The sequence below is a fragment of the Mytilus trossulus genome, chromosome 3 (assembly GCF_036588685.1).
Source record: "Mytilus trossulus isolate FHL-02 chromosome 3, PNRI_Mtr1.1.1.hap1, whole genome shotgun sequence".
Lineage (NCBI taxonomy): Eukaryota > Metazoa > Mollusca > Bivalvia > Mytilida > Mytilidae > Mytilus > Mytilus trossulus.
In genome coordinates, this window is record NC_086375.1 from 89,287,022 (window position 1) to 89,314,840 (window position 27,819).

At 31.0% G+C, this 27,819-nt stretch overlaps 1 protein-coding gene across 2 annotated transcripts; it reads right to left on the bottom strand.

The window, feature by feature from the left end:
* Nucleotides 1-369: 369 nt before the first annotated feature.
* On the bottom strand, nt 370-26,031 carry LOC134712784 (importin subunit alpha-4-like). 2 transcript variants are annotated; one of them, XR_010106324.1, is made up of 15 exons: nt 25,735-26,031; nt 23,662-23,706; nt 22,740-22,903; nt 22,388-22,483; nt 21,098-21,183; nt 19,956-20,042; nt 19,238-19,452; nt 14,107-14,238; nt 13,063-13,191; nt 10,781-10,885; nt 9,894-9,965; nt 9,042-9,204; nt 7,059-7,150; nt 857-4,099; nt 370-794 (listed from the first exon to the last, which is right to left on the bottom strand). XR_010106324.1 is itself a non-coding variant. In XM_063574643.1 (14 exons), the coding sequence occupies exons 1-14, from the start codon at nt 25,807-25,809 to the stop codon at nt 4,004-4,006; spliced, it is 1,557 nt and encodes a 518-aa protein (XP_063430713.1). In that variant the 5' UTR covers nt 25,810-26,031; the 3' UTR covers nt 370-4,003. The 2 variants fall into 2 exon arrangements, 1 of the variants encoding a protein (XP_063430713.1); XM_063574643.1 differs by having other exon boundaries at nt 370-4,099.
* Nucleotides 26,032-27,819: the final 1,788 nt, after the last annotated feature.

Consider the following 27,819-nt stretch of genomic DNA (forward strand, 5'->3'; position numbering starts at 1 on the left):
CTGATGGAAAGTTTGTAATATGAGGCATCCATATACAGGGTAGGAAGCAGCAGACTTCCACCTTCTAAAATATAAAGCTTCAAAGAAGTTATCTAACGCCACCCTGGATCACCATCCCTATGTCTAGCTTTCTGCAACAGAAGTTTCAGGCTCATCAAATATGAAATCTACAGAGCACCACACCAGATCTAGTCTTCCAAAGACAGATAAATGATCTTGATGTTCTAGATTAAATAAATACTATAAAACAATGAATCATAGGAATAAAAGAGGAATGGGGTATACATCAATGAGAAAGCAACTAATGGCACATGACTGCTTGTATCAAAACAGAAATTTTAACTGGCTGTGGCAAAGAAAAAAACTAACTGAGAAATAGATACGTACCAGTTCTCATGCTATACATGAAGACTGGTACATTTTGTATTTATTGTTGGTTTCATTCATTGCAGGCTGCTGCAAAACAACATGTTTTAATTGAAATATATTTGTCTTTTATCATGGAAAACTATTGCTAGTTATTCTCATAGCACCATTTATATACCAGTTAGAATGTTAATTGGCATAAAAGCATTGCAAATTTCATTGAAATTCTGAAAAAAAAATAGTTTCCTAAACCTACTAAATAAAAACATAGAATACTATAATGCAACTGGTTTCCAATGACAAAAACAAATATATTTCAAAACAATAATTTTCATTTTTTTAATATTCAACAATCTTGCATAAAAAAAGTTCTGACCTTGAAAGCCAGTGTTATAAATAGCCATTAACTGACTGGCAACAATGAAAACCTTTACACAATAATTACACCAGTGTTATAAATAGCCATTAACTGACTGGCAACAATGAAAACCTTTACACAATAATTACAAACTGAGAGAGAGGGCCATCTTAACATTCAGTTTATAACCTTTAAAAATTTGGCAGTGCAGATTTAATTATAAAATACAGGATTTAGTAAAATCCATATACACATATGAATCCATCAAAGGATATTTCAAATAAACTAGCCTAAATTTATAACAACTTTTAGTTGTTACCACATTATATACATATGTTACATAGTTAAAATGGCCCACTTTTTTGTCTACAATATTTACAAGGCATTATACATACAAAATATTTTCACAGACCAAATAATATGGCCACATAGCGTTACAGTTTATCTAAGGATGTGCAGTTTCAATCTCCATTGTTTCTCGCCTTTTAAAAAAAAGACATATATATCAATATTTATGAAATTGTAAATATTCTGTATGAAGAAAGTTCTGCAAATTTTTTGTTTCAACAATAATGGACACAAAATCTTTTATTTTATTATAAATTGGAACATTCTTAAAATTAAAGAAAGCAACACATAAATCAAATTTAACATACAACAAAGGAGTTCTGGAAAACATTGTATTATAATTAAGCAACATTAAATAATTCATTTCTTCTGCCATACAATGGTGTAATTAGTTTGTTATATACATGTCAGATACTGAATTAAAATGTTCACAATCGGGCCAAATGAATAAGGCTTTCTCAAATAAGTCAGAAAAAAATAAACTTAAAAATCATTTTAACGAAATTTCTATTTAAGAAGCAGAAACCCATGCAGTAAATAAGCTTCCTAGATTTGCCTATACCTTTGTGATCAGATATTTACAAACTTATCACAAGAAACCACCCTGGAATAGATCTATAATAATAAGCAGGATTAACCTATTGAACATAACATCATTAACATGGCATTGCAGTAATATACAGGAACATATCTGCATTACACAGGAGGGAGCAAACATTGTACAATAAATACAAGTATTTCTATTGGGTAAACAGCCACTTTTCCAGCAAATTAACAAGTATATCAAAGGAGATGTGGGTTATGTCAATGAGACAGCAACCAAAATTTACATGACTAAGTCACTTCTAAAGGTCAATCAATGCCTTGTCTTCAACAAGTGTTGCTGGAGGTCTAGAAAAGATCGTTTTCAATTTAAGACCACAAAAAATTCTTTAAAATCTTTGAAATGACAAAAAGAATGCATTACAGACTCTGAGATCTGTATTAAGACTTAATGAAGTTATGACTCTTGTTCCATGAGCTAATTGACTACAATGTAAACCAAAATTAGACAGAACCTTTGTATAAGTGGTAACTGAAAGCACATTCCAATTCAACAAACATTAAATGCATGCTGAGAGTTAATGAAAGACACAGTAGCTTTCCTGAAGATTTATATACTTAGGATTCTAATATTTTGATGTGTCAAGAAAAAAATATATATTCATGGATATTTTATTTCTTGGTTTTCAGCCAAATCTTTCAGAATACTTAAATTTTGTAAGACTCTAAAAATATTATCATAGAAATCCATCAAATAGTAATAAATCCACACTCATTCTAAACATAGTAACTTTATATAATATAATTTTATTCTGCAGTCAGTAAATTTTACTTATTAACCTGCCTAAAACCTAATGAAATAATGAAGATGTGGGTTATAAATAAATGAAAATGCAACTTAATAACCGGGTCATCGTTAGGTATAAAATCTCTTCATCAATCACAGCCTGAATGTTGGATAAAGATAAATATTGTACATGGTACCATAAGTATGACCTTGGGATTTGTTACACTTGGTATCAATGACATATTGTTCTGTATCTAACAGTATAACTTGTTCTTTAATAAACCAACCAATGAAATTTTATCTAGCCATACATGTGACCATTGAGATGTTACACCTGCAGATTTGATGTCATGAGAATAAAAAATTTAATATCTTACAGATAGTACAAATGTAAAGAATGCATTTAAATATCTAAATGTCAGTGCAATTTTACTTAAATTTGCCTTTTCTTAAAAACTCATTTTAAAATTAGTATGTTTTGGCTTCTTAACAAAATAAGATTTCTATGCCCTCACCTCGAGTTCTCAAATTGGAAATCTGCAATAATGAACACAAATATACCCATCAGTGAAAATATCATTAATAGAGAAAAAAACATAACAGCCGTCATTTTAATTAAGAAATATTGCTGAAATTATGACTATTCAATAAACTACAACAAAAATTGAGCAATACTGAAAATAATGATAAAGTATAAAATTTTACAACATTTTAACAAGAAATATTAATTTCCAGCACTGGAGATTGTAGAATAAATGACATTTTGATCTCTCCTGTATTGGGATATACAAAACTAGGGCCTGAAAAAGCCTTGTAATAAATGTTTTTTAAATAATAACATGTTTTGATGGTAGGTCTGTATCTATAAGAATGTGTATTGCATTTTAAAATTATATTTAATATTCTTCCCTTATAATACTTAAATATATATTCAATTATAGGTAGTTTCCTGTACATGTACTACATCATTATTAAGTGAATGATGTTCTTAAAAATGACCATGTAAATTAATAAACCAGTCAGTTATAAATAACATCTGAATGTTTTCTTACGTCAAATAAAGTCACAATATCCACATTTAATTATAGACTACATATAAGTATACACTTTATTTACAAGTCTGTGTAAGTGTAAACAAATTATGTTTTTAGTATTTTAAGCATCCATTAGACCTTTAGAACTTCTGAAATACTACATCTTATCATCTATGAATATTGTTTCTATTCATATCAGATGTATGCATCTAGACTAGTACCCCTTGACTGCATTTTATTTAATAGAAAGTAAAAAAATAGGAGATAAACAAATAAACTTTATCTTTATTCAGGTAAAAAAACGAATTGTTTCTGAATTGTAAATAAATACTATCAATAGCACTAGCATAGGCAATTCTGATGACCATAGTTCTTTGGCAACATTAAACTGTTGCTATGGAAACCATGATATATAAATTGGAAATGGCATAATTCTGGAGTTGAACTGAAAATTTTTGCCATGGCATTGTCTTTCTGAATTCTCCATTACTGCTGATAGATGAAGTATAAGACAAGTTTTAGACATCACAGCATGTAAAACAAGTATTCATTGAGGCTACAAGTTCGTCAAAACTTAAATCCTTCTTGAGGTACTTGGGCATTAGGATCAAACTGGAAAGCATTGTTTTGTTGTTCTGGAGCAAGGTTGGGATCTTCTTCAATCTGAAAACAAACAACTTAAATTACTAACTTGTAAAGGGCAAGTCAGAGCTTGACACATTGTAACAATGCAATGATATGTATAAGTGATGTTAACAAGAAATACTCATACTTTTACAGATAAATCTTACATTTATGTTTAGAGATTATACCATTACAGATAAATCTTACATTTATGTTTAGAGATTATACCATTACAGATAAATCTTACATTTATGTTTAGAGATTATACCATTACAGAAAAATCTTACACTTATGTTTAGAGATTATACCATTACAAATAAATCAGAATATGATGCTCTATCAAACAGAATCTGAGAGCAACACTGAGACAGACACACAGACAGAATTCTACAGCTTCCAATTTTAATCATCAACAGTTAATCACTGTTTCAGTTGCACTCCGTTGTCATTCAGCAATGATCTGGCTCTAGAAAACTGTCTGGTATGATTGAATAACTTTCACACATCACTCATACACCTCAAACTTTGTAGACCTCCTCCAAGGGTAATCCTGGTTGTTTCCCCCTTCCATCATCATTACAGTTCAACCTCATGGGTTCATTTATAACATCACATACACACTATCAATCAAGTAAGTGTCTGCCTCACTTTTCATCATGTATTGTTATGGTATCAGAGCTCCAGATAAGAATTCACAAATTGGGGTTTTTACCAACCATTTTCTTATGTAATTGGGTGATTAAGTTTTTTAATTGCATTATTAATTCCAATTCACCCCTCCAAGTTAATATCGAATTGGGTTTTTCACCACCAAGCTCCTTAATGTATTGGGTTTTTTCATCAACACAATATTGAATATTTAGGCAATATCAACCCAAGATGTTTTTCCATCTTAAATATGTTTCTTTCTTTGTATACGTGCTAGCTATTTTATTTGGTTTATTCACTGAAGAGCATTTGTAGGTTTAATTTGTGTCTAGTTTCAAACCTTCTGTTAGTTTTGTATTTTCTCACAATTTTTTCATGTATACCTTTATATAAAAAATTCTGAGACAAGCGCCTGTGTGTGTATTCACTCATTAACCGTAAAATGGAAAAAAAAATAGTATATAAACTCTAACTATACTTGAATGGTCTTGTTTTATTCAATTTAGATAAGTCTGGGTTAAGTGATCCCTTATTAGAACTTTTGGTTTCCGATGCCTACCCACTACATATCATGATTTGGGCTTTCACTTTTTCCAACTGAGTTTGTTTTTGACGAAACCCCGTGTTTATTAGCAATGTTCTCGTTAAGTTACGCAAACACGCCTGTGCGTTAGATGGACGCTTCCTAAAATCACTGGCTGAGTCTTGTCATCATCTTAACTTTCACTCAGCTATTCAAAAGAAGCTGAAAACATGCTTCTATTCAATATTTTTACCGGACATTCACTTTCGTTTTAATTCAATGTGTGTTATGAATTCGAAAAAAATATGTCAACTTGACACACGCTAATTGGATAAACGCTGAGAAGATAGAAATGTTTTCAAAAACATGTGTACCTTCGGGCAACGGAAAATTCCAGCAGGGACCCATTTCAGCTACTTGATGCAGGGATCTATTTTTAGAACGAAAGGACATTTCCAATTATAAATATTATACGAATAGATTTACGCGACGACTGTAAACAGATAAGGGTAAATAACGCAAACGGTAGCCAATAAAAGGGTTGAGAACTCATGGTTTTGGCATATAATTGGGTTTTCCTTTAAACTAATTGGGTTATTGGACCCTGCAATGGGCAATTGCATTGGGTTTTTAACCATTTGTATTGCGTGATCACGCAAATACGCAGCTTATCTGGAGCTCTGGGTATTTTCTTAATATATCACAACATTTGGTTTAAAATACACTAATTTTGCAAGAAAATTGTAATTATCTTAACAATATCCATGGTTAAACCATAAATAAGCTGACACAGAAATGTTGTCATCTCAGTGCAGTTTTATTATGCAGGTGCTGAAATTTATATGTAAATATCGTTCACGTAATTTATGCAAAAGTTTTGCTTAATGGACAACGACTTGTAGGGTTAGGACCAAATAATCTTTATAGATGCCCAAATTTAAACAAAAACATATGTACTTACCATTAGTATTTCACCTTAAACTCACATTAACCCTTAACAATAAATGAGATTAAAATGAAATTTAACTTTTCCTTTAAACTATCCAACAAAATCCAGTTTGGGCTCAGTTTTTTAATACTTGCTTTCTTGAAATTATTTAAATGCATTAACCAATATACTGAAAACTGGTTTATAATAGCAATAATAGCAAAAAGTTGTTCACTTTATATTTTATCTTAAATAATTACTAGTAATAACACAGAAAATCAGATGTTGAAGCTCGATCAGACAAAAGTCTGAGAACTCCATGAGATAAGTACAGAAAGTTACTTAAGATAGATAAGTACAGAAATTTACTTAAGATACTCAGTAAATCTCATGTTCTACATCATTAGTAAGTATCTTACTTCAGATTACAATTATGTTGTACAATGGAGTATGAAATATCACTGGTAGTCTTAACATAATATACATCCTTAACAATTAAACCCATTTCTCAAAAGAATTTACAAATTTTAAAAGTAATAAAAAAATATATTTAAAACTCAAAAAAATAAAATAAGAAAAATACATGTAGTTTTGTGAATACTAAATTGATGGATTTGTAATTTAATTATAAAAAAAAATATAACTTGATCTGTTCCGTATTGAAAATCCAGGAAATCTGCATCTGATGTCTTCTCTTTTATCATCAGCTTTACAAGTTTGTATTACTTGTGTGTAGCTTCAACCCACGAATGTTTCATTCAAGAGCAGACATGACCAGGATTACCAATCAAGAGCAGACAAGATATTCACTGAACTTCTCTCTCTATCATCATTTTCTCCATTTTATAATTTTATAACTATGTGTGGCATGGGAATTATAAAACCAGTCTAATACTTACATCTTCAGAGAAATATTGATCAATTATATCATATGCTAGTTTATATATCTCTTCATTCTCATGATTCTGTAAAGTTTCTATTTTATCTAAGCCTGCAAGTAAACAATTGGAAGTATAGCTTAGCAGCAAACAAAATATATATTCATTGTTATTCTGATTTTAAAATAATAGTACAAGTTTAAAATGAAGTGTTTTTAACATTTTAAAAGTTCTGCTGAACAGTCATGCATGAATATAAGTGAATGTTATCTCACAGTATTTCTATTTGTTCCATAATAACCATTCAAATTTCGGTAAATGTTCATAAATACTTGAACTAAAAGATGTCGTTCATACAATGTAACCTGTCCACACTTCTAGACAGATGCGTTGTTGTTTGCTTTATGTTCATTGCCAAAGATTCACAATAATAAACAAAATGTACTGATTGATATTTTGATATCAAGTCATATAACTTATTCTTACTTATGTAAATTTGGTTCTTTAAAACATAATGTAAAGCCACACCAATTTAATTTCTTGTTCTACGGATTTTTGGCCTCCAAAAATTGGGGCGAGCGAGCGATTTGAAAATTTTAATAAAAAAATATTTAATTTGCAAATTTTTGAGGCGAAGCTTAAAAAGTAAAGGCGAGCGATTATAATATTTTTTTTTGTAAACATAAAATAGTAGGTTTTGACTATATTAAAACCTGATTTATCACTTGTACCTTGACATTTCTGTAATTTATGAAGTATTTTTTCCCTGTTCAACAAGAAATAATTGAATATATATATAATCAAATCTGGTCTGTGTATGTGTGACTGACAATGAGACAATTCTCCATCCAAGTCATTATCAGGTTCAGAACAACCCCTTAATGTTATGAATAACCCTTTTATGAGGGGTCAAAATATTAAAGTTATAATATATTTTTTTTTTGTAAAAACACTTTAAGTACAAAAGGGCTTATATTTTCCCAAAGAACTATAATATTTGGTATTAAATGGTCAAAACATGTCCAAAAATTTTGTTATATTCCTGGACTTTAACCATGTTAACACATTTACTTTAACAGTTTAATATTATTATTCAAAATAAGTGGACCCATCCCTCTTTTAGAAAAGTTGTTTAAAATATAATGTATTTCTCCTCTTTTTGAGTAAAAAATTCTAAGTTGTCAAAGGTTTTGTATAGTAGCACTGTACAAATTCTTAGTATTTCTATTTTCTTTTCTACAACAGACTGAACAGTAAACATGGTAAAATGACCCCTTCAAGGCCCTTGTCTGAGGGAGGGTTGGTCCCAACCTGATAATACCAAACATAGGTCAAAGTACAGTCTTTTACACAGTGCTTTGATCAAGACCAACCAGCAAGCTATAAGGGAAAATACCAATGAACCACATCAACAAACGATAACTGCTGAACGACAGGTCTCTAAATCAACCAGGACAGGTGCATAAACCTGCACCGGGTATGACCGTCACCATACATTATAATTGCAGTTGAAGGCAAATCCTTCAGAAGTTCTTTGTACTTTATTTTAACAACGAACATGTTTTTTATAGGGAATATAAGTTAGGGGGAAAGCAACCAACGTTTTGTTCATTACTGGTATTTCTATTTATATCGGAGCACTCCCGCTTGGAATAAATTGGTTTCATGCTGAAACAAATATTCTCGCAGATAATTACAGTGTTGTGGGGTAATGATAGGTTTAAAATCGTTATATAAAGGCTAGACTGTGATTTTAAAAAACAAATGTTGAGATCTTTAAATCATATTTACAAAAAAACGGTGCGGGAAATGAACATGATTTCATTTCGGGATGCGGGAAGCGGGAATATAATAAAAATTTAAAAAAAATCTGTTTTGAAAAAAATAGGTGCGTGCGGGTCCGTCGAACAAGGAATCAAATTGGTGTGGCCTAAAATATGTTTTTACATTGCCAGTACATTTAATGCAACAAATTTCCACAAATTTTAATGACAGTTTCCTTACCTTGACATTCTTCAATAAGCTGACAGATGTGATCCACTTCTGTTCCAGCCATTTTCAATATATTATTTATACCATCCAAAACAACATTAACTACTTGAGTGTCTTTTACACTGAGTAAGTCACAGAATGGAGGAATAACTCCATTTTCTACCACAAAATGTACCTAAAATACAAGTACATTTCTATATTACAAATAACCTATGAATACAAAACATTATAATCAATAAACATTTCAATTTTAAAAAACAACCAATAACTAATAATAATTTCATATCTTTAAACAAAGTTGTTAAATTCAGGGGGAGATAATAAACTGGATACTCTTTCAAATCAACCGGATTTTGTGATCTCTAAAAACAAAGTGGACTAAAATTGGAATGTTCTACCTGGCATTTGTAAAAAGTGCAGACAATCTATTCCTGGTGATTGTATTTTATGCATTTTACGAAATTTTCCTTTGATCTTACTGACTGATAATTTCATTTCTCAGCACAGAGTAATGTGAAAAATTATAGCTAGAATCTAAGGGAGCACCTGCCCATTGTTAATGAAATAAACAATGTTTTCATTCATAGGTAAAATAGTGTTAAACAGATTTTCATTGGTCATCTATCCTCAACCATACCGGCTCAAGTGAGAAAATCAATCTTGTTGAGATGATTAATGATAATCTATAAACATATAAAACCCTCATATTGATGACAACATAGATATAATCCACTGTCATGTTCAAGCTAGTGAAATTGTTTCCAGTAAATTGATCGTATGAGTGGAATTCCCCTTGGGATGTATAAAAGATAGTTCATTAAACTTTTTTTTTCTTGTTGTGTCAACAACACATTGTCAACTAACCTGTTCTTTCCTTCCACTTATCGTTAAATTACTTATAGCCCATGCTGCTTCTTTCTTTGTTTGAAAGTCACCCTGCAAAAGAACGTAAATGAATAGTGCAATAGAATAGGCATACATTTATCATTAATGTCAATGGAAATTTGTTGATGGTCAGAAATAAATCTTTCTGCTAGATTGAAATACATTATATTTAGACTTTTGTCATAATTTTCAACAAAGAATGGCTGTGTCCGAATTTATAAAGTCTTAAACCTAATAGTTTATTGACTTGGTGTGGGCTCAATATCAGTAAAACAACAACCAGTATAGATTATCAGGTTTTTTAAACATTGATATCGTAAAATATCAATCACAAACAACAATGTTAACCAAAATCAATTGTAATTATCTTATTATACCATTATGATTTAATCAATCTTACAAGTGTTAATTAACTTTTTATACTTTGTGTCTAATACTGTATTATGTGATTTCACATGTCTCATCTTGAAAAATAAAATAATTACAAAAAACAAACCAATGTGAACCTTTTTGATAAGTGAGTGCAGCAAACCAGCAAAATGCTTCGCATTGTGTTGAGCAGCTAATATTTTACAATATCTATATGAAGAAATCCAAATTATCTGTTTATCATTCTTTTGTTGGTCTTTTTTCCCTCCCTTAAAGAGTTTTACACTCGACGAAAGCAAGCTTGATAATTTCTCCTCTCACATTGCGATGTCGCTGATAATGCCTGTTCTTGTCTCAAAGTCGAATGAAGGACAATAATAATATATCAGCACATGAAGGAAGAAAGTCCTATACATAATGGGAGAGATGATAGAAGTGAAGCTATAGAAGGGTCAGCCATATCATAAGATGTTAACAATAAAGATTTTGTATCTTACCCTGACTAAATGATGAATTATTAATGGAATTAATCCAGCATCTATAACAGCTTGAACTTGTGTCTGGTTTCCAGCTGTGATGTTCGATAAAAACCATACTGCTTCCTATAAATAGATAATATCTCCATTAATATCCAAGAATAATACCATTTTACAGGGTTTGATAATAATAGATGTAATAATCAAGGTATTTCCAGGTTTTTACTTTTCTACTGTTTACCGTCTTACTTAATATGCTATTGTGAGAGTTACCTCAATTTTTTGCAGTCAACTGATTCTAGTTTTGAGTAGTCCTGTAATGTTATGTGTATAACTAGAAACCAGATGCTCCGCAGGGCGTAGCTTTATACGACCGCAGAGGTTGAACCCTGACCCTGAACGGTTGGGGCAAGTATGGACACAACATTCAAGCTGGATTCCGCTCTAAATTTGGATTGTGATTAAATAGTTGACACAGCATAGGTTTCTGACACAGAATGAATGTATTCAAATGAACTTAAAATTTTTGTTTTCTCTTAGACCAATTCACTATACTGTTGAATATTAATCCTCTCAAAAAAATGTTTGAAGAAATTTTCTTTTTATTTATGAAATTTCAAATGAGAAAAATTGAACCCAATTTTTTAATCACATCCCCCTTTCCCTTATTCCAAAACTAATTTCAATTAAAATATTCTAATGGAGTTTGCAACAATTACTACTCATTTAAATACATCATAAAATATTAAGATGTAAAAAAACTGCTTGTTATCACGGAATGGTAAAAGATTATTTAAATTTATCAGTTGATAGTAAAAAGTGAATATACATTGTATATTGTAAATAACAAAGATTTAAGTTAATTCTGGACAAAAAAAGATAACTCCAATGAAAAAAAATTCTTGCAGATATTTCTTGCTTACTATACTGGACAAAGAAAGATAACTCTTAATTAAAAAAAATTTGGCTATTTCACAATATTGTGAAATTAGATATTTCTTGCCATTGCACAATACTGTGCAATTGAAAAGACTTGCTATTGCACAATACTTAATATAATAATTTTAGATCCTGATTTGGACCAACTTGAAAACTTGGCCCATAATCAAAAATCTAAGTACGTGTTTAGATGCAGCATATCAAAGAGGCCCTAGAATTTAATTTTTGTTAAAATCAAACTTAGTTTAATTTTGGACCCTTTGCACTTTAATTTAGACCAATTTTAATACTGGACCAAAAATTTAGAATCTACATACACAGTTAGATTTGGCATATCAAAGAACCCCAATTATTCAATTTTTGATGAAATCAAACAATGTTTAATTTTGGACCTCGATTTGGGCCAACTTGAAAACTGGGCCAATAATCAAAAATCTAAGTACATTTTTAGATTCAGCATATCAAAGAACCCCAAGGTTTCAATTTTTGTTAAAATCAAACTAAGTTTAATTTTGGACCCTTTGGACCTTAATGTAGACCAATTTGAAAACAGGACCAAAAATTAAGAATCTACATACACAGTAAGATTCGGCATATTAAAGAACCCCAATTATTCAATTTTGATGAAATCAAACAAAGTTTAATTTTGGACCCTTTGGGCCCCTTTTTCCTTCACTGTTGGGACCAAAACTCCCAAAATCAATACCAACCTTCCTTTTAGAGTCATAAACCTTGTGTTTAAATTTCATAGATTTCTATTTACTTATACTAACGTTATGGTGCAAAAACCAAGTAAAATGCTTATTTGGGTCCCTTTTTGGCCCCTTTAACCTAAACTGTTGGGACCTAAACTCCCAAAATCAATACCAACCTTCCTTTTGTGGTCATAAACATTGTGTTTAAATTTCATTGATTTCTATTTACTTAAACTAAAGTTATTGTGCGAAAACCAAGAATAATGCTTATTTGGGCCCTTTTTTGGCCCCTAATTCCTAAACTGTTGAAACCAAAACTCCCAAAATCAATACCAACCTTTCTTTTGTGGTCATAAACCTTGTGTCAAAATTTCATAGATTTCTATTAACTTAAACTAAAGTTATAGTGCGAAAACCAAAAAAATGCTTATTTGGGCCCTTTTTGGCCCCTAATTCCTAAAATGTTGGGACCAAAACTCCCAAAATCAATACCAGCCTTCCTTTTAAGGTCATAAACCTTGTGTTAAAATTTCATAGATTTCTATTCACTTTTACTAAAGTTAGAGTGCGAAAACTAAAAGTATTCGGACGACGACGACGACGACGCCAACGTAATAGCAATATACGACGAAAATTTTTTCAAAATTTGCGGTCGTATAAAAAGCTTACCTTATTGATCTTTTCTTTAGGATGAGTGAGTAACGACGGGAAATGTGACAGAGCGTCACATGATAATACTATTTGAGTCTGTTCATCTGTTCCAGTTACAATATTACCTACAGCTCTAAGTGCTGCTGTCTGTAAACAAATTATTATAAATTAATAAACATCACATACACAGAAATGTAAACAAAATATCATAAATTAATAAACATCACATACACAGAAATGTGAACAAAATATCATAAATTAATAAACATCAAACACACAAATGTAAATATTACTTCTGCCAATGTAAAATTCTATCTATAAAAAAACCTTGCAAATATTAATTTGAAGATCATACATAAAGCAATAATGTGCATTAAGGTGGTACCTAACACTACAGGGAGATAACTCTGTAAAGTCAGCTAAACGTTTTAATTACGTTGTGTTGTAAAGGGACTATTAATCTTCTGAATGATCAAAATTGGTGTTTGTCAAACTGCTATATAACTAGTGTAATTTTTCTGACAAAACGGTTGGTTCAAAATTTTTGATTTTTTAAATTTTTTTTTGTCAAAGGGTCAAAGTAAATACATTGTCAAAATTTTATGAAAATTAAACGAGCCAAATTAATTTTAGTGAAAGTGTTGGGTACCACCTTAAAGAAAATATGTAGCGTTTATCTGTGAATATAACAGTCCTAAAACATTACTAGTTTCATTCATTAGATTTATTACTATAATTTGGAGATTTGGTTAGATTGTCAATGCGACAACTATAAACCAGAGTCCGAATGATGGATGTTAACAACTAGGATACAGAACGATCTTCAACAATAAGCAAACCAAATATATTTCCAAGTATATGTTGTCTCATAAAATTTTACTTTGATCACCAATGTTCAAACTTCAAAGCAAAGTAAAAGTAACAGAACATTATGGATTGTATATTGTGGTTCAACTTGCCAAAAGTGAACCTTGTTTTTCATTTTGTTCACTATATTCTGTTAATTCAATCAAATTTACTGAGCATATCTAACAAGCAATTTTTCATTGAGTTTTTGGTTACCTGTACTTTTACATCAGGATGACTTAATAAAGGAACTAAAAACGGGACAACGCTTGAATCTATCACCATTTGTATCTGTTCGTTACCACCATCTGTTAAATAGGATAATGCCCATACTGTATCAACTAAAATCTGAAGAAGAAAAATATCACATCATAATGTTTGTTTACAATTGAACATCTGTGAGAAAATACAATTACATATAACTGACAGTATCTGAGAACACCTAATCACTACTTATTATTTATTCTACATACCAAATTAAGTTATTCTTTTTACTCATAAAAATTTGTAAGGGTTCCACGGAACCTGGTGTCTTGCCTACTTTTGCTGTTAGTTGCAGAAAAAAATAAGTTTGGTGGAAATCCAGGATAGTTTATGAATCTAATAAATGTTTTAGAAACTTTAACTGCAGACTGTATGTCTATTTACAAGTACAATACAGATAAACAGGTACAAAATTATTACAAAATTTCCTTCTAGATATTAGCTTTTGATCATAAACAAGCTTCTGTCCAAGTTTGGTACAAATCCAAGATATTATAAGAAAGTTGTTAAAATTTTAAAAACTTTAACTTCAGAGTGAATGTATTGTTTCCTGGTAGAAAAACTCAGTCCATTTATAAGTAAAATACGAAAAAAATGGAATTTCATTTTTACAAGATTTACTTTTGGATACTATCTTATGATCATAAACTAGCTTCTGTCCAAGTTTGGTACAAATCCAGGATAGTTGAAGAAAGTTATTAAAATTTAACCAGATGCTCCACAGGGCGTAGCTTTATACGACCGCAGAGGTTGAACCCTGAACGGTTGGGGCAAGTATGGACACAACATTCAAGCTGGATTCCGCTCTAAATTTGGATTGTGATTAAATAGTTGACACAGCATAGGTTTCTGACACAATGAATATATTCAAATGAACTTAAAATTTTTGTTTTCTCTTAGAGCAATTCACTATGCTGTTGAATATTAATCCTCTCAAAAAAATGTTTGAAGAAATTTTCTTTTTATTTATGAAATTTCAAATGAGAAAAATCACATCCCCCTTTCCCTTATTCCAAAACTAATTTCAATTAAAATATTCTAATGGAGTTTGCAACAATTACTACTCATTTAAATACATCATAAAATATTAAGATGTAAAAAAACTGCTTGTAATCACTGAATGGTAAGTATGAAAGGAGTGTTGCAATATAAATAAATTTACATGACAATACCTACTTTTGATTTTTTTTAACCTTTTGTGGACAGAAAATGACGTTTGATTTGAGAAATCTATTTTTTTTTGTGACCGGTTTATATTTTTGCCTCCGATCTTCTAAATTAACTATACAAATGGTAATTAACAATTTCGAGTGTTCCTTTATCATAGTTTTATAGAAAAAATAACCCCAGAGTCAAAATTCTAGCTTATTAGTCAGAATAAATACGAATAAAAATGGTTTGACAAATTCCGCGGCGGCCATTTTTTTACCTGTACAATGCAATCACCAGATAGGAAGTTGTGTCCCTGGATAAGTTGGAGTTGTCATTCTTAGTCCGATGTTTTCTTTGAATTTTTGCATGACTATTGATCTAAATTGACTATTGGGATCTTTTGTGGAATTTTTAATATTTTAATGGAGATATCTAATGATATTTTTTTCTGGTAAAATCAAAACTTTTGAGATTAATATGTGCTTTTTTTTTAATGTGCAAATATTTTTTTTCTGTTTTTTTTTTTTGTATCAAACCATTGACTGCATGGAAATATTAATTAAATGTAAGATGACCTGACACACTTATCCATGTACATTTAACACTTTAATAATGTGTTGATAAATTAAGTGAGACATAATTAAATGTTGAAAGACAATCATGAACTTTTAAAAATAAAATTACTTTGAAAAAATCAATAATTTATTTTTAAAATTATTTATTATAAGTGTCCTGACTCCATGGGATGCTAGAATTTCCACTGTCTTTGGTTTTGTATTGTTCAATGATGAAGATAATTTAATGTTCCTTATTAAAAAAAAATTAAATGAAAATGTCAACTGTAACAGCAAATATAAATTATGAATATCCTTTCAACAACTTATCTGTGAAAACCTTTTCAACAAATTATGTATATATAATATCCTTTCAACTTAAAAATTGTAACAAAGTAACTGTTAATTTAAGAAGTTTAATTTTTGACTGCGTGGGAGACAGTGAAGCAATGGGGTAGGCAAAGGGGTTTTCTACATTCAACACAACCATATTTTCAAACCTTTTTTCCTGTGTACCTTTAATAGCTACCCTAGCCCAGCATATGTGACTCCTTATCTTGTTTCCCAAAGTCTACTGGCAAACAGAGTTAACCTACATGTGTTTGATCTGTCTTGACATGGTAGATTTCACAATATGACATACACCGTGTCTGACACTACCAAAACCCAAAGTTTGATGGCCCATTTCTTTGTTTTAGAAGGCATGAATTGCTTGAGTGCATCCCTCCCTTTGTAAGGTATCATGAATCATCACCTATCGTTTGGGGACATGTTGGTCTCTCATTTTTGTCTGTTAAGGGGGTCTTTAATTTCTGAGTTTGTAAGATACATCATTATTAGCCTCCCATCTTCGCTCACCTCGCTGGTGTGTATCAGTGAAGTGAAGATACCTTATTATCTGCATAATTTCATCCATTTCTTTGAAAAATTAGAGACCATGACTTATATTTTTAATAACTATAAACATGATAAAGCCTTCAAGTGTTGGGATTAATAAATTTCAGGATAAAAACAATATATGTACATTGTCATAAAATATAATATTTTTGTTCTAAATTCTATTTTATTTTCCGTCAATGTACATATATATTGAATATGAGAATAATTGCCTGTTAAAATAAAAACATAATTGTTATGGCTTTTTTACTCTAATATATGTGTGTTGCTCTGATCTGGCTGCGGTTTAACATCTTTAAATTGAGATGATTATATTCATATTTATATATGATTTATAAAAACATTACTGGTTTTATGTTAATTATCAAATCATTGCAATATTACTTTGCTCTCCATGGGCCCTTTAATTAGAATAAAAATATCTTATCTCTGGAATCATATCCTATCTTTGGAATAAAATGTCTTATCTTATCTAATTATAACTATCAATTATTTGGTTGTCAGATAGAAACATCTGGAAAAAATATCCTTCTTTGGGTCTCATATGTTTTGTGGACCAGTTACTTCTGGGATAAATGGGGAAGACCTCTTTCAAATTTCAATATATAAAATTCTTGGTGCCATCAGTCATTGTTGGGGGACATCAGGGGCATTATTTACATCTGTCAGCTGTCATTATTTTCGTCTGAAAGTTCGCTGACCCCTTCTCTTTCAACATCACTTCAGGAGTGATCATGAAATCATCACTTATGTCATTTTGAGGTCAATGCATTTGATACCGTTGACCAAGAAGATCTACTTCTCCCACCAAAAATCCCTCAAACTCGTTCTCAAAACTATCGGACATTTTTATGTCTCAGAATGTTACAGACACGATACAGGCCATGAAACGACATTTTACTAATATTTACTATAATTTTGCGTCCTTGACATCGGCAAGTGAGAGAGGAATGTGATTGGATTGTTTTATTTAGAACTTCCATAAAAGGAGTGCGACCTTTTGCACTCGTGGGAAAAATCCAATTACCGCGCCGACGGAAGTCGGATTATTAATTGATTTTATTATCTGTGCAATTGTTAAAATCGTTTTTCGTAATTTGTATCATAATATTAATCAAAATATTCATGAAATTAAATTTAACTTTCCTTCCAAATAACCTTTTCTCGACGAAAAAAGTCACATGTTCGCATCACATGTTTTTGTACAAAATGGCGGCGGCTTATTTTGTTTGTTGACGCTACCGATCTTTCATTGTATTGAAGTATATATAAGGTATCAAATTCAGTCAGAATTGGTATTCTTTAACTGTGATATACAAGCTTCCTGAAAACCTATATATGAATAGGTTAAACATAGCTTTACGGGGGGAAATGAGTTAAAAGACAAAAAAATATGATTATCACGTGATTGTCTATGCCTGAAAGCATTGTTCGGCCTGGCTACGGGGATGCCTCAACACATTGTTTGGCCTGGCTACGGGGATGCCTCAACGCATTGTTCGCCTTGAAAGGGTTAACTGTTGGGACCAAAACTCCCAAAATCAATACCAACCTTCCTTTTATAGTCATAAACCTTGTGTTTAAATTTCATAGATTTCTATTTACTTATACTAACGCTATGGTGCGAAAACCAAGAAAAATGATTATTTGGGTCCCTTTTTGGCCCCTAATTCCTAAACTGTTGGGACCGAAACTCCCAAAATCAATACCAACCTTCCTTTTGTGGTCATAAACATTGTGTTTAAATTTCATTGATTTCTATTTACTTTAACTAAAGTTATTGTGCGAAAACCAAGAATAATGCTTATTTGGGCCCTTTTTTGGCCCCTAATTCCTAAACTGTTGAAACCAAAACTCCCAAAATCAATCCCAACCTTTCTTTTGTGGTCATAAACCTTGTGTCAAAATTTCATAGATTTCTATTAACTTAAACTAAAGTTATAGTGCGAAAACAAAGAAAATGCTTATTTGGGCCCTTTTTGGCCCCTAATTCCTAAAATGTTGGGACCAAAACTACCAAAATCAATACCAGCCTTCTTTTTATGGTCATAAACCTTGTGTTGAAATTTCATAGATTTCTATTCACTTTTACTAAAGTTAGAGTGCGAAAACTAAAAGTATTCGGACGACGACGACGCCAACGTGATAGCAATATACGACGAAAAATTTTTCAAAATTTGCGGTCATATAAAAAACTTTAAGCACAGAGTGAATATTTGTGGATGTCTCCAATGGATTGTATGATTGCTGTCCTCTTTTTTTCGACTTAAGTCGAAGGTTCGACAAAAACAACTATTTATGATTGAATTTATATCTTCCAGCAGAAGAAGTGTGTAAAGTTTTTAAAAGCAATAATCATAAATTGTTTTTTTGAGATACTGCATGACATGTAAAAGCATACTATATGATTGATATTTTACCGTCAGTTGTGCACTCAAATCATTTGAAGAAAGTGATTTTAGAATGTTAAAACTACTTACATTTATATCTGTGTGATGTATTAACTGGTTCAAAGCAGGTAAAATTTCTTGTATAGTTTCCAATGGTGGAGGTGGCTCTTTATTTCTACATAAATTAACAATAACCCATGCTACATTTCTGAGGAAAGGTAATGGAATACTAGGATTTATAAAGGCCAGTAATGGCTTCACAGCTCCTTCTTTTATCACATAATCTCTACATTCAGGTCCATCCCCTGTAATAATAAATTGTATAGATTGTCTGATACACTTTTGATGTAATATATTCAAGAATTTAAATTGAAAGTGTTTACTTTTGCAGTCTTGCCATTTCAATTTTATTTTTGTCCTTGTTTTGTTTCAAGGAAATTTAATTGGACAGATGTGTTGGAGATAAACCTTAGCAATACTGACAGATGACTTTTTAACACTGTTCCCTCATTATTCCATTGATTTCTAACCTGTACATTGCCATTTTTTTACTATAAGTCATGACATCATTTTAATTGCTTACTCATGTACAAATCAAAAAGTTTAAAACAGTTATTCAACTGAATTTTGATTAATTCATTGCTTATAATTTATTTAAAGGTTTATTTGCCATTCCTTGCATTTCAATGAAAATTAACCAAATTATTTTAATTAACATGGTAATGAATTACCCAATAGAATTTTTATTAAATTTTCTTATGTATTCTTGTTTTGAGTATATATCACACTGATGTAATTACTATATTACCTATAATATTTCCTAAAGCCCACACAGCCTGTTCACATACATTTTGGTGTGGTGATGATAAAAGTCTTAGAAATAATGGAACTGCACCTGAAATAAAAGGATTAATGAAAACATTTTTTAATATTCTAGGATTTTTGCAAATTTTCAAAATCATTATTCTTCTTACTTTTAACAGACAGATCAATAGCCCTAATATATGTTCTGAGTGAATCTTTAAAAAGTACAGATGTAAATCTGATTGAACACTAAAATTAGTTTTGCAAGTATAGGCAAAGTCTTTGCTAAAAACACACACAAGTTCATATGCAGTACCTGACTAATATACATTATCATGGCTAGCAAATTTCATCAAAAGAAAATATAAATAAACAAGGTAAAAGTGTTTTTCAAGCTATTTTAGAGCTGACATATTGCACTAACACTTTGCTATTGTTAAATATGTTGACTTTTGGTCAAAGGGTTCACTGTAGACTGCTGTTGTTATATGTAATACAAGTTGACGTGAGGTCAAAGGGTTCACTAACTTTGACTTAATCTTTTTATAATGTCTAATTAATTTGTAATCTTTGACACTTTGAGCAAAGAGTAGAGAAAAAAAACATAAGTAAAACTTCAATGTGGCTAACTTTAAATGAATATATATTTTCAACTTTCACTTCCTAAATAATAATATGGTGCCAAATATGGATAAGAAAACTAAAGTTCTTTTAGAGTTGTAAAGATGATATTTCCAGCAGTCACTGCACAATAATAAACATGAACAAAATCAGTTTGTATACACCTTATTGCTATTTGTCCGCCATTACTTGATATCACACAGGTTCCAGAAAAATTTTGTTATCATAATGCAAAATATCTGACGCTACAATGGAAAAGTGATTCTTTTTGACGTCAAAAGTTCAAGCGGCCGGATCAAATGGGATTAGGGATAAGGTGTATTACCTTAGCCATATCGAGGTAGGGTAACTGAATTATGAATGATGTTACAATAAAAGTTTCTTAATGATCCATATCAACATCTGTACAATGTCATATTTCCAAAACCCATTTATACCATCAAGATTTCAATTTTGTGAAAAACGTTTATCCTATAAATATTATTGATTACAAAAACTTGAGTATTTGTATGTGGTGATACCTACCAGCATTAACTACAGCTTGAGTCTGCCGTGATGTTCCTGATGCGATGTTTGTGAGAGCCCATGCTGCTTCAAACTGCAAAGATGGGCTGAAAACATCAAAGAAATGGTTTGTTAAAACTTTCTTTTGGTACAGTTATCTTAGTAAACTTTAAAAATGTTAAAGTAGTAATACACAACAAACTACACAAATTTTTATATTTTGCCAAAATAGTTTTTGTTAAATACATTGTAAATTAAACTGATAAATCACCAAGCTTGTTTTATAGCGACTGTATGCATGGAATTGACAGATTTTTTAAAGAATTACACTGTCAAAAAAGCATTATCATGTAAATACTTAATAGAAAGGAAAGAAATAAAGAACTACAATCTGCCAATACCTATATTTTGGCATTGCACAAGGTCATGTTTTTCTAAGGCTGTTAATGACATCGTTAACCTTAATCTATTGGATTTTGGATGTGTACTGATTTTTTATTTTAGTCTAGATACAGGAATAAATCTTTATAAGTTGCTATTGGTTTTGAACTAGCTGTCAGTAACTGTGAGTACTCTCAGTTTGTTTAGATATTTCTTATGTTGTTGTTTGTAGGATGAGGGATGGATATATATCTTGCCTCGTCCTGTCTGTTTTTGGATTATTTTTTTTTAGTATCAATCTGATGATTTAAACCTTTATCAACTGATTTTCATAATTAGTTATGTTGTGCTGTTACACCATTCAGGAGGGTTAAGCACCCACTAACATGTTCAACCCTACCATATTCTTTAAGTGCTTGTAGTTCAGTGGTTGTCATTGGTTCATGTGTGTCAAATTTATTCTTCATGAATTGTTTTGTTTTAAAATTGGCTTTTAGTTTTTTCCATTCAAAAGTTTCATATTTTTCATTTGAGGGCCTTTTATAGCAAACTTTATATTATAGGTTTTTTTCTTTGTTCTTCGTGCTGTACAGTTGCCTTTAACTACTTATATAACCACTTCATTTGAGCTTTAGTGGATAGTTGTCTCATTAATAATACCACATCTGCTTATTTTCATATAGTTGATCTACTGCTTATAGTATATCAGAATCAGACAGGAAACTCAACTTTGACCAAGGAACTATGAACATGAGATCAAGGTAAGATGATCCATGCCAGTCAGACATGTACACCTTACATTCATTCCATACATTAAAAAAAAGTTGACCCATTATTTATAGTATCTGAGAAGATTGATTCTATGATTTAAAGTAAAGATCAGTAATGTTATTTAATGCGTAGATTTCCAGATATTGTCTACCAACTTACAGATCATCTTTCAATAAACAATTAACAAGTATTGGTAAAATTCCAGATGAAATCAAATCATCTATTGGTGGATTTCTGTCACTTGAAAGTAATTTCCTGTAATAAATAATGGTAGTTGTAAGTACTGTATAAATAATTTTTATCCATTCAATTATTAAAATATTTAAAATATACACACAAAAAAAAGTTCTACAAAACAGTGTATAAGGTAAAATTATTTTCTTGTTTAAAATCTTTGAAATTTGGAATTTATATTTGAGATCTTGTCGTTCAATATTTAGATATGATCTAAGGCGTGAAGGCTTGTGAACCGTTTGCCAAAGATTATTTTTGGTTATTTTCGGTTAGATACCTTGCTGCTTGAACAGCACTAAGTTGGACATTTGGTTCTTCACTGGAAGCATTCTCAACAATAGTCTTTAATGACTGATTTGGTAATTTTTCAATCTCATCAGAATCCGTACTATCCTGGGCAGGTACATTTCTCCTTTTCAGAACATGTTGCTCTCTTTTGTTCTGTAATACAATGATATAAATGAGTTTTGCGTTTTAGTCAGATCAGGTATCTAGAGTGATAAGGTTGCAATAAAATGCTGTAAAGTAGGAAAAGGGCCATAGTCAGGTAATATATTTTAAAGTGATTTCAATTACTTTTCTTTTCAGAACAAAATAAATGCAACTGTGAGCTTTTACTTACAATAGTAATACCACAATATTATATATTAAAATGGAACTATTTACCTTGTTAGTATGAATTATAGCAACTTCAACTGAAAATGTCACAATTTCAATGGGAACTTTTGTGCAAGTTTTGAAAAACAAATATTGTTAGACATTTGTTCTTTTGACCTTTTGACCCAGTTTTACCAAGTTTATATCCTTGATGTATATATAATGTATTGCACACTTGTTCACTATAAAAAAGGTTAAGCATGCAGTCGAAAAATCACTTTATTGACAACTGTCTCAATTTTCCCAATACTGAATTTTTCCTCATATCAGATTGGTTTGTTGAATATATGTTCTTATATTGGCAATATATTGGCTATATAAAAACATGTTTTCAACAAACTAATCTGATTAAAATACAGTTCCTTATGTCCAGGCTTTGCTTAACAGGATCCCTCTGTTCTGGAAATTTTATCATCAGCCAATATATTTTAAATAAAATTGTGTGAACTTTTTCAAGGCTCTGAATTTGTCTTAAATGTTGCAGTTAAATTCAGCTTATATAACATCAATTGTGAACTCGAAAAAAGTAATACTACAGATACCTTTCTTAATTCGATGGTAACTTCAGTTCTTCTTCTACGCATTTCCTACAATGAAAACAAATTAGCTACATATACATTGTATTAATTAAAGGAGGTTCACACAGATTACAATGTTAAAATCTGAGCTTTCAAGTTTGTATTCATATGCATATGGTCTTCAAGTCAATAGCAGATTGATAACATTGAAAATTGGATATAAAACTTAGTGTACACATGATTTTGCCTTCATTAAACCTAATGCCAGGCAACTGCCAGCTGAGGCTTGGTCCATATTATTCACCATAAGATGTAAAATGAGCTAACACACTCTTGTTTCTTGACCAACTATCTTCTTCAAGTATAGTAAAACATAAAAATTTATATCTCATAATAATTTAAGATTAATATCACATTCCTGATATTTTTTGGTACTGTGTAATTATTTTAGTTCCCGTGTCCTTATCTAAAGGGCTGTGGCATCCCACATCCATCCAGTTGTGCCCCTCTATCCTAACAATTGAAAGAATTTTGCTCTTGTTTCCCTTTCTATTGCATGCCCCAATGTCCACTATGTCATTGAACTGACCATGTAAAATAGATTCATTACCTGTCAATAATCCATTGATTATCCTAGATAAATCACTTTTATTCTCCTATTCCAAAACTATAACTTGTTGAGTATCATTGAATGATAACTTTTAAATGCTGTTCAGGATATATATAATCAATCCAACAATTGAACATCAAGAATTTTTCTACGGTAGTAATGTACAAAAACAAAAAATGTATTTGTAGATCCCTCCATAATTTGGAACACACCTCAAGAGCTGCGAGGGTAGTCATGGTACAGTGGAATCAATGCACATTCCCAATTGGGATTAGAGATAAAGCACATAAAATATTTACAAAGACATTCCCTACCCCAACACACAGGGAGTGCTAGGGATCTGGATGTCTGATCATGAAGGAAGCCAAAGCTGATCTGCAGGAACAGACAAACCAAAGAATATCATAAGATTGATTGATCTCCAAGACAAAGCAGGGTGAAACTTAGACAATGATTATATTCTAATGTACTGAAATTTCAAGCGTCCAGAGTCAGAGTTGAACCCAGGACCTTCAGCATTGTAGCCATTGGTCGTAACCAGCTTGCTGCAGGAGGGACACATGTGTCCATGTTTTAATTTATGCAAGCTTCTCGTCATTGCTGTAACTCTTTCAAAATAATAGACCGAAAATTAAAGTGTAATATGTTTTTACAATGGCTCTCAAATGAAACCCTCATTACGGCACGCCGTAATTATTCAATTATTTTTCTCTGCAGTGCCACATCATAAATACAAATGTACTAATGAGTTTTATACAATAGCTACATAAAATTACCAGGGTGATCAAAATTACAGAGAGATTATAGTGTCAAGTTGACACTTCTAAAGACTAAAGGCATATATACAATTATGTCATTGTTTGACATGTCAGAAACGTTGAGCGGTCATATTTTCTGGCATATGAAATGCAACCCTGAAAAACAACTTGCAGCAAGAGGATTAACACTAGTCCAAATAATTATGACGTCTGGCAAGGCTATTTTAATATTTTTCTGGGAAGCCTTTCTACTGTCCCAGAAAAATATTAAAATAGCCTTGCCAGACGTCATAATTATTTGAATTAGGTTAACACCTAAACCACAAACCCACATTACATCTGAATAAATAACCAAAGCATGATACTGGTAGTGATTTACTTCTTCTTCTGGTATTATTTTTCCATCCACGTTGGGACAACCTCAATTGAGTAGAGTTATCTTTCTTCAAGACCAGTTTTTGTTTTTATAAGGAAAAGGAAACTCCTTGTATATGTACATGTATATCTCTGCAAGACATGTGGGACGGAAATTGAATTTGATAACAAAATAAAATACGAAAAACTAATGTAAATTTTTCTTTGTTTATCTAGTCTGGTTGTGATTAGGAATAATTTGCATGCACTGATTAATGATTTTTGCAAAAAGCACATGTTTTTAAAATAAACGGGGACAGTAGAAAAATAAGGTTCACATTCAGACATTTGAAATCTGTCAACCGAGAACCTTACCTCAGCATCCTTTCCTTTATTTTTGAACTGTTGAGATCTACCCTTTTGTTCAAGATTTTCAGCCACTTTTTCCATTTTATGATTTAAAATGTATAAAATAACTTTCAATGAAAATCAAAATGCCGGCCTCAGTCTGTGAATCATTGCCTGACCTTGTGTTAGAGATGATTTCATTGGTCAATCGGATACTTTGACGTAATTCTGAATTTTAACGGAAAATTATCGGTCACGTCAAAAACTAAAGCTAATTGGCATAACATTTATGTTTGACTATCAAAAAAAGAATATTCTGAATTCATATTATTTTCATAAACCTGCACAATCACCAAATACACGAAATTTTGATAAAATTTACTATAAATATTGACCAATCAAATTTTACTTTACATCCTGAAAGCTAGAATTTTTTTCTACTTCTTTTTAAAGAGCAAAGATTGTTCAAAGTTATAATGGAGCAGAGCTATAGAAAATATTTAGAGTTTTATTAACTTAATTGTATTGTCACATAATCACATGGTAAAATTTAATCTATAAATTCATAGATAAACTTCTAGCTTTTTCTCTACATCATGTAAACGTTTTTTAAAATAGAAAGATGTATCTTCATCTCGTCCCATTTAAACTTGAATACTAAAGAAAGTCCCTGGCACTGGCTGCGGTTACGCGCAAATGTAATAATAAAGAAATTATTGATAATTTCGAGACTAACTGCCAACATGACTTAATGATCATAAACAGTTTCCTAAAAAAAAAGTTTCATTAAGTCTTGATTAAAAATCTGAAATAAGACCGGCAAAATACGGCAAACTCTATATACATCGGCAAAAAGAATATTTTGACAGAGCCGACAAAATAGCACCATGGAGGCTATTTGCCGGAGCCGGTAAAATAGCCACTGGCATTAAAAAAACGATAAACGCTTATGAATCGTGACAAACACTGAACATCAGGTTTCTGACTTAAGACATGTCCTAACAAATGCACAGGGTTTAAACATATTTACTCATTATTTACAAAAACAAGTAAATATATAAATCGAACGAATAAATTTGATCTATGACACAATATAAATATAAAATTGAGAATTGAAATGGAGAATGTTTCAAAGAGACTACTGAACCCGACCAAAGAGCTGCAAACACAAAGGCCATCAATATGATTCTTCAATGCAGCGCATATCATCGGAAGAAAATCCCGCACTCAGAGGCTCCCAAACCTGAAAAATATTCACTATTTGTAGCGATAATGGACGTCATACTGAACTCAGAAATATCCGCATGACAAAAGAAATTAAAATTGAAATCATAAAAGACAAACAACTGCTAAAGGCTCTCGTGTTTTTTTTAAGTCTCAAACCTCTCAATACCACAAGCCAATGTAGACAAAACAAACACACAGCAATACGCGCAGTAAAACACAGTTTTAAAAAGTCCGAATCCGATGTCAGAATAGGTAACAAAAGAAACTAAACAAAATGGCAAAGATACACAAATAACTACTTGCCGAGTTACTGACATGCCAGCTCCAGTCCTTAAACTGATTAAAAGCTTATGTCTTATCAAGCAAAATCCCTCCCGTTAGGGGTTTATTATTACACTATCATAAAATATATGAGAAGAACATAACCCGTATCATGCCAACAACTGATTTTATAATAAATGAGTTTTATTTTCGATACAAAGACCCTATATATATATATATATAAGTGAATCATCATTAAAGCCAAACTATGCCATCTTTAATGACCTGACAACAGTATCGTAACTATATCACTTCTTCGTAAGTTTGTTTAAAGGTTTTGTCAGCTTTTGAGGTGAATGTTCACATTTTTGTGTTTTGTAAAGAATATCACCATAAACGATCGGATGTGAAATACCTGAACGTATAAGATTTCTGCATGTTGATTTATATTTACCAAGGATGTCCTTGTACCGATGATAAGATTTAATACATGTTTTGACTAGTTGTGATATCGAAAAACCCTGGTGTTTTTTTTTTAGTAATACATAGATTTCTTTCGCCAACATCAAACACGTTGTTATATAAGATGATGACAAGGGAACGTCACCATCTAAAAATGGATAA

Excerpts from the sequence above, each read along its gene's own strand:
- LOC134712784 (XM_063574643.1), bottom strand. The coding sequence starts at position 25,809 with ATGGAAAAAGTGGCTGAAAATCTTGAACAAAAGGGTAGATCTCAACAG. Across the intron at positions 14,239-19,237 it reads TACATCACACAGATATAAAT|ATTTTAGTTGATACAGTATG; the intron begins GTAAGTAGTTTT and ends TTTCTTCTTCAG. Across the intron at positions 7,151-9,041 it reads GCTTATTGAAGAATGTCAAG|GCTTAGATAAAATAGAAACT; the intron begins GTAAGGAAACTG and ends GTTTACTTGCAG.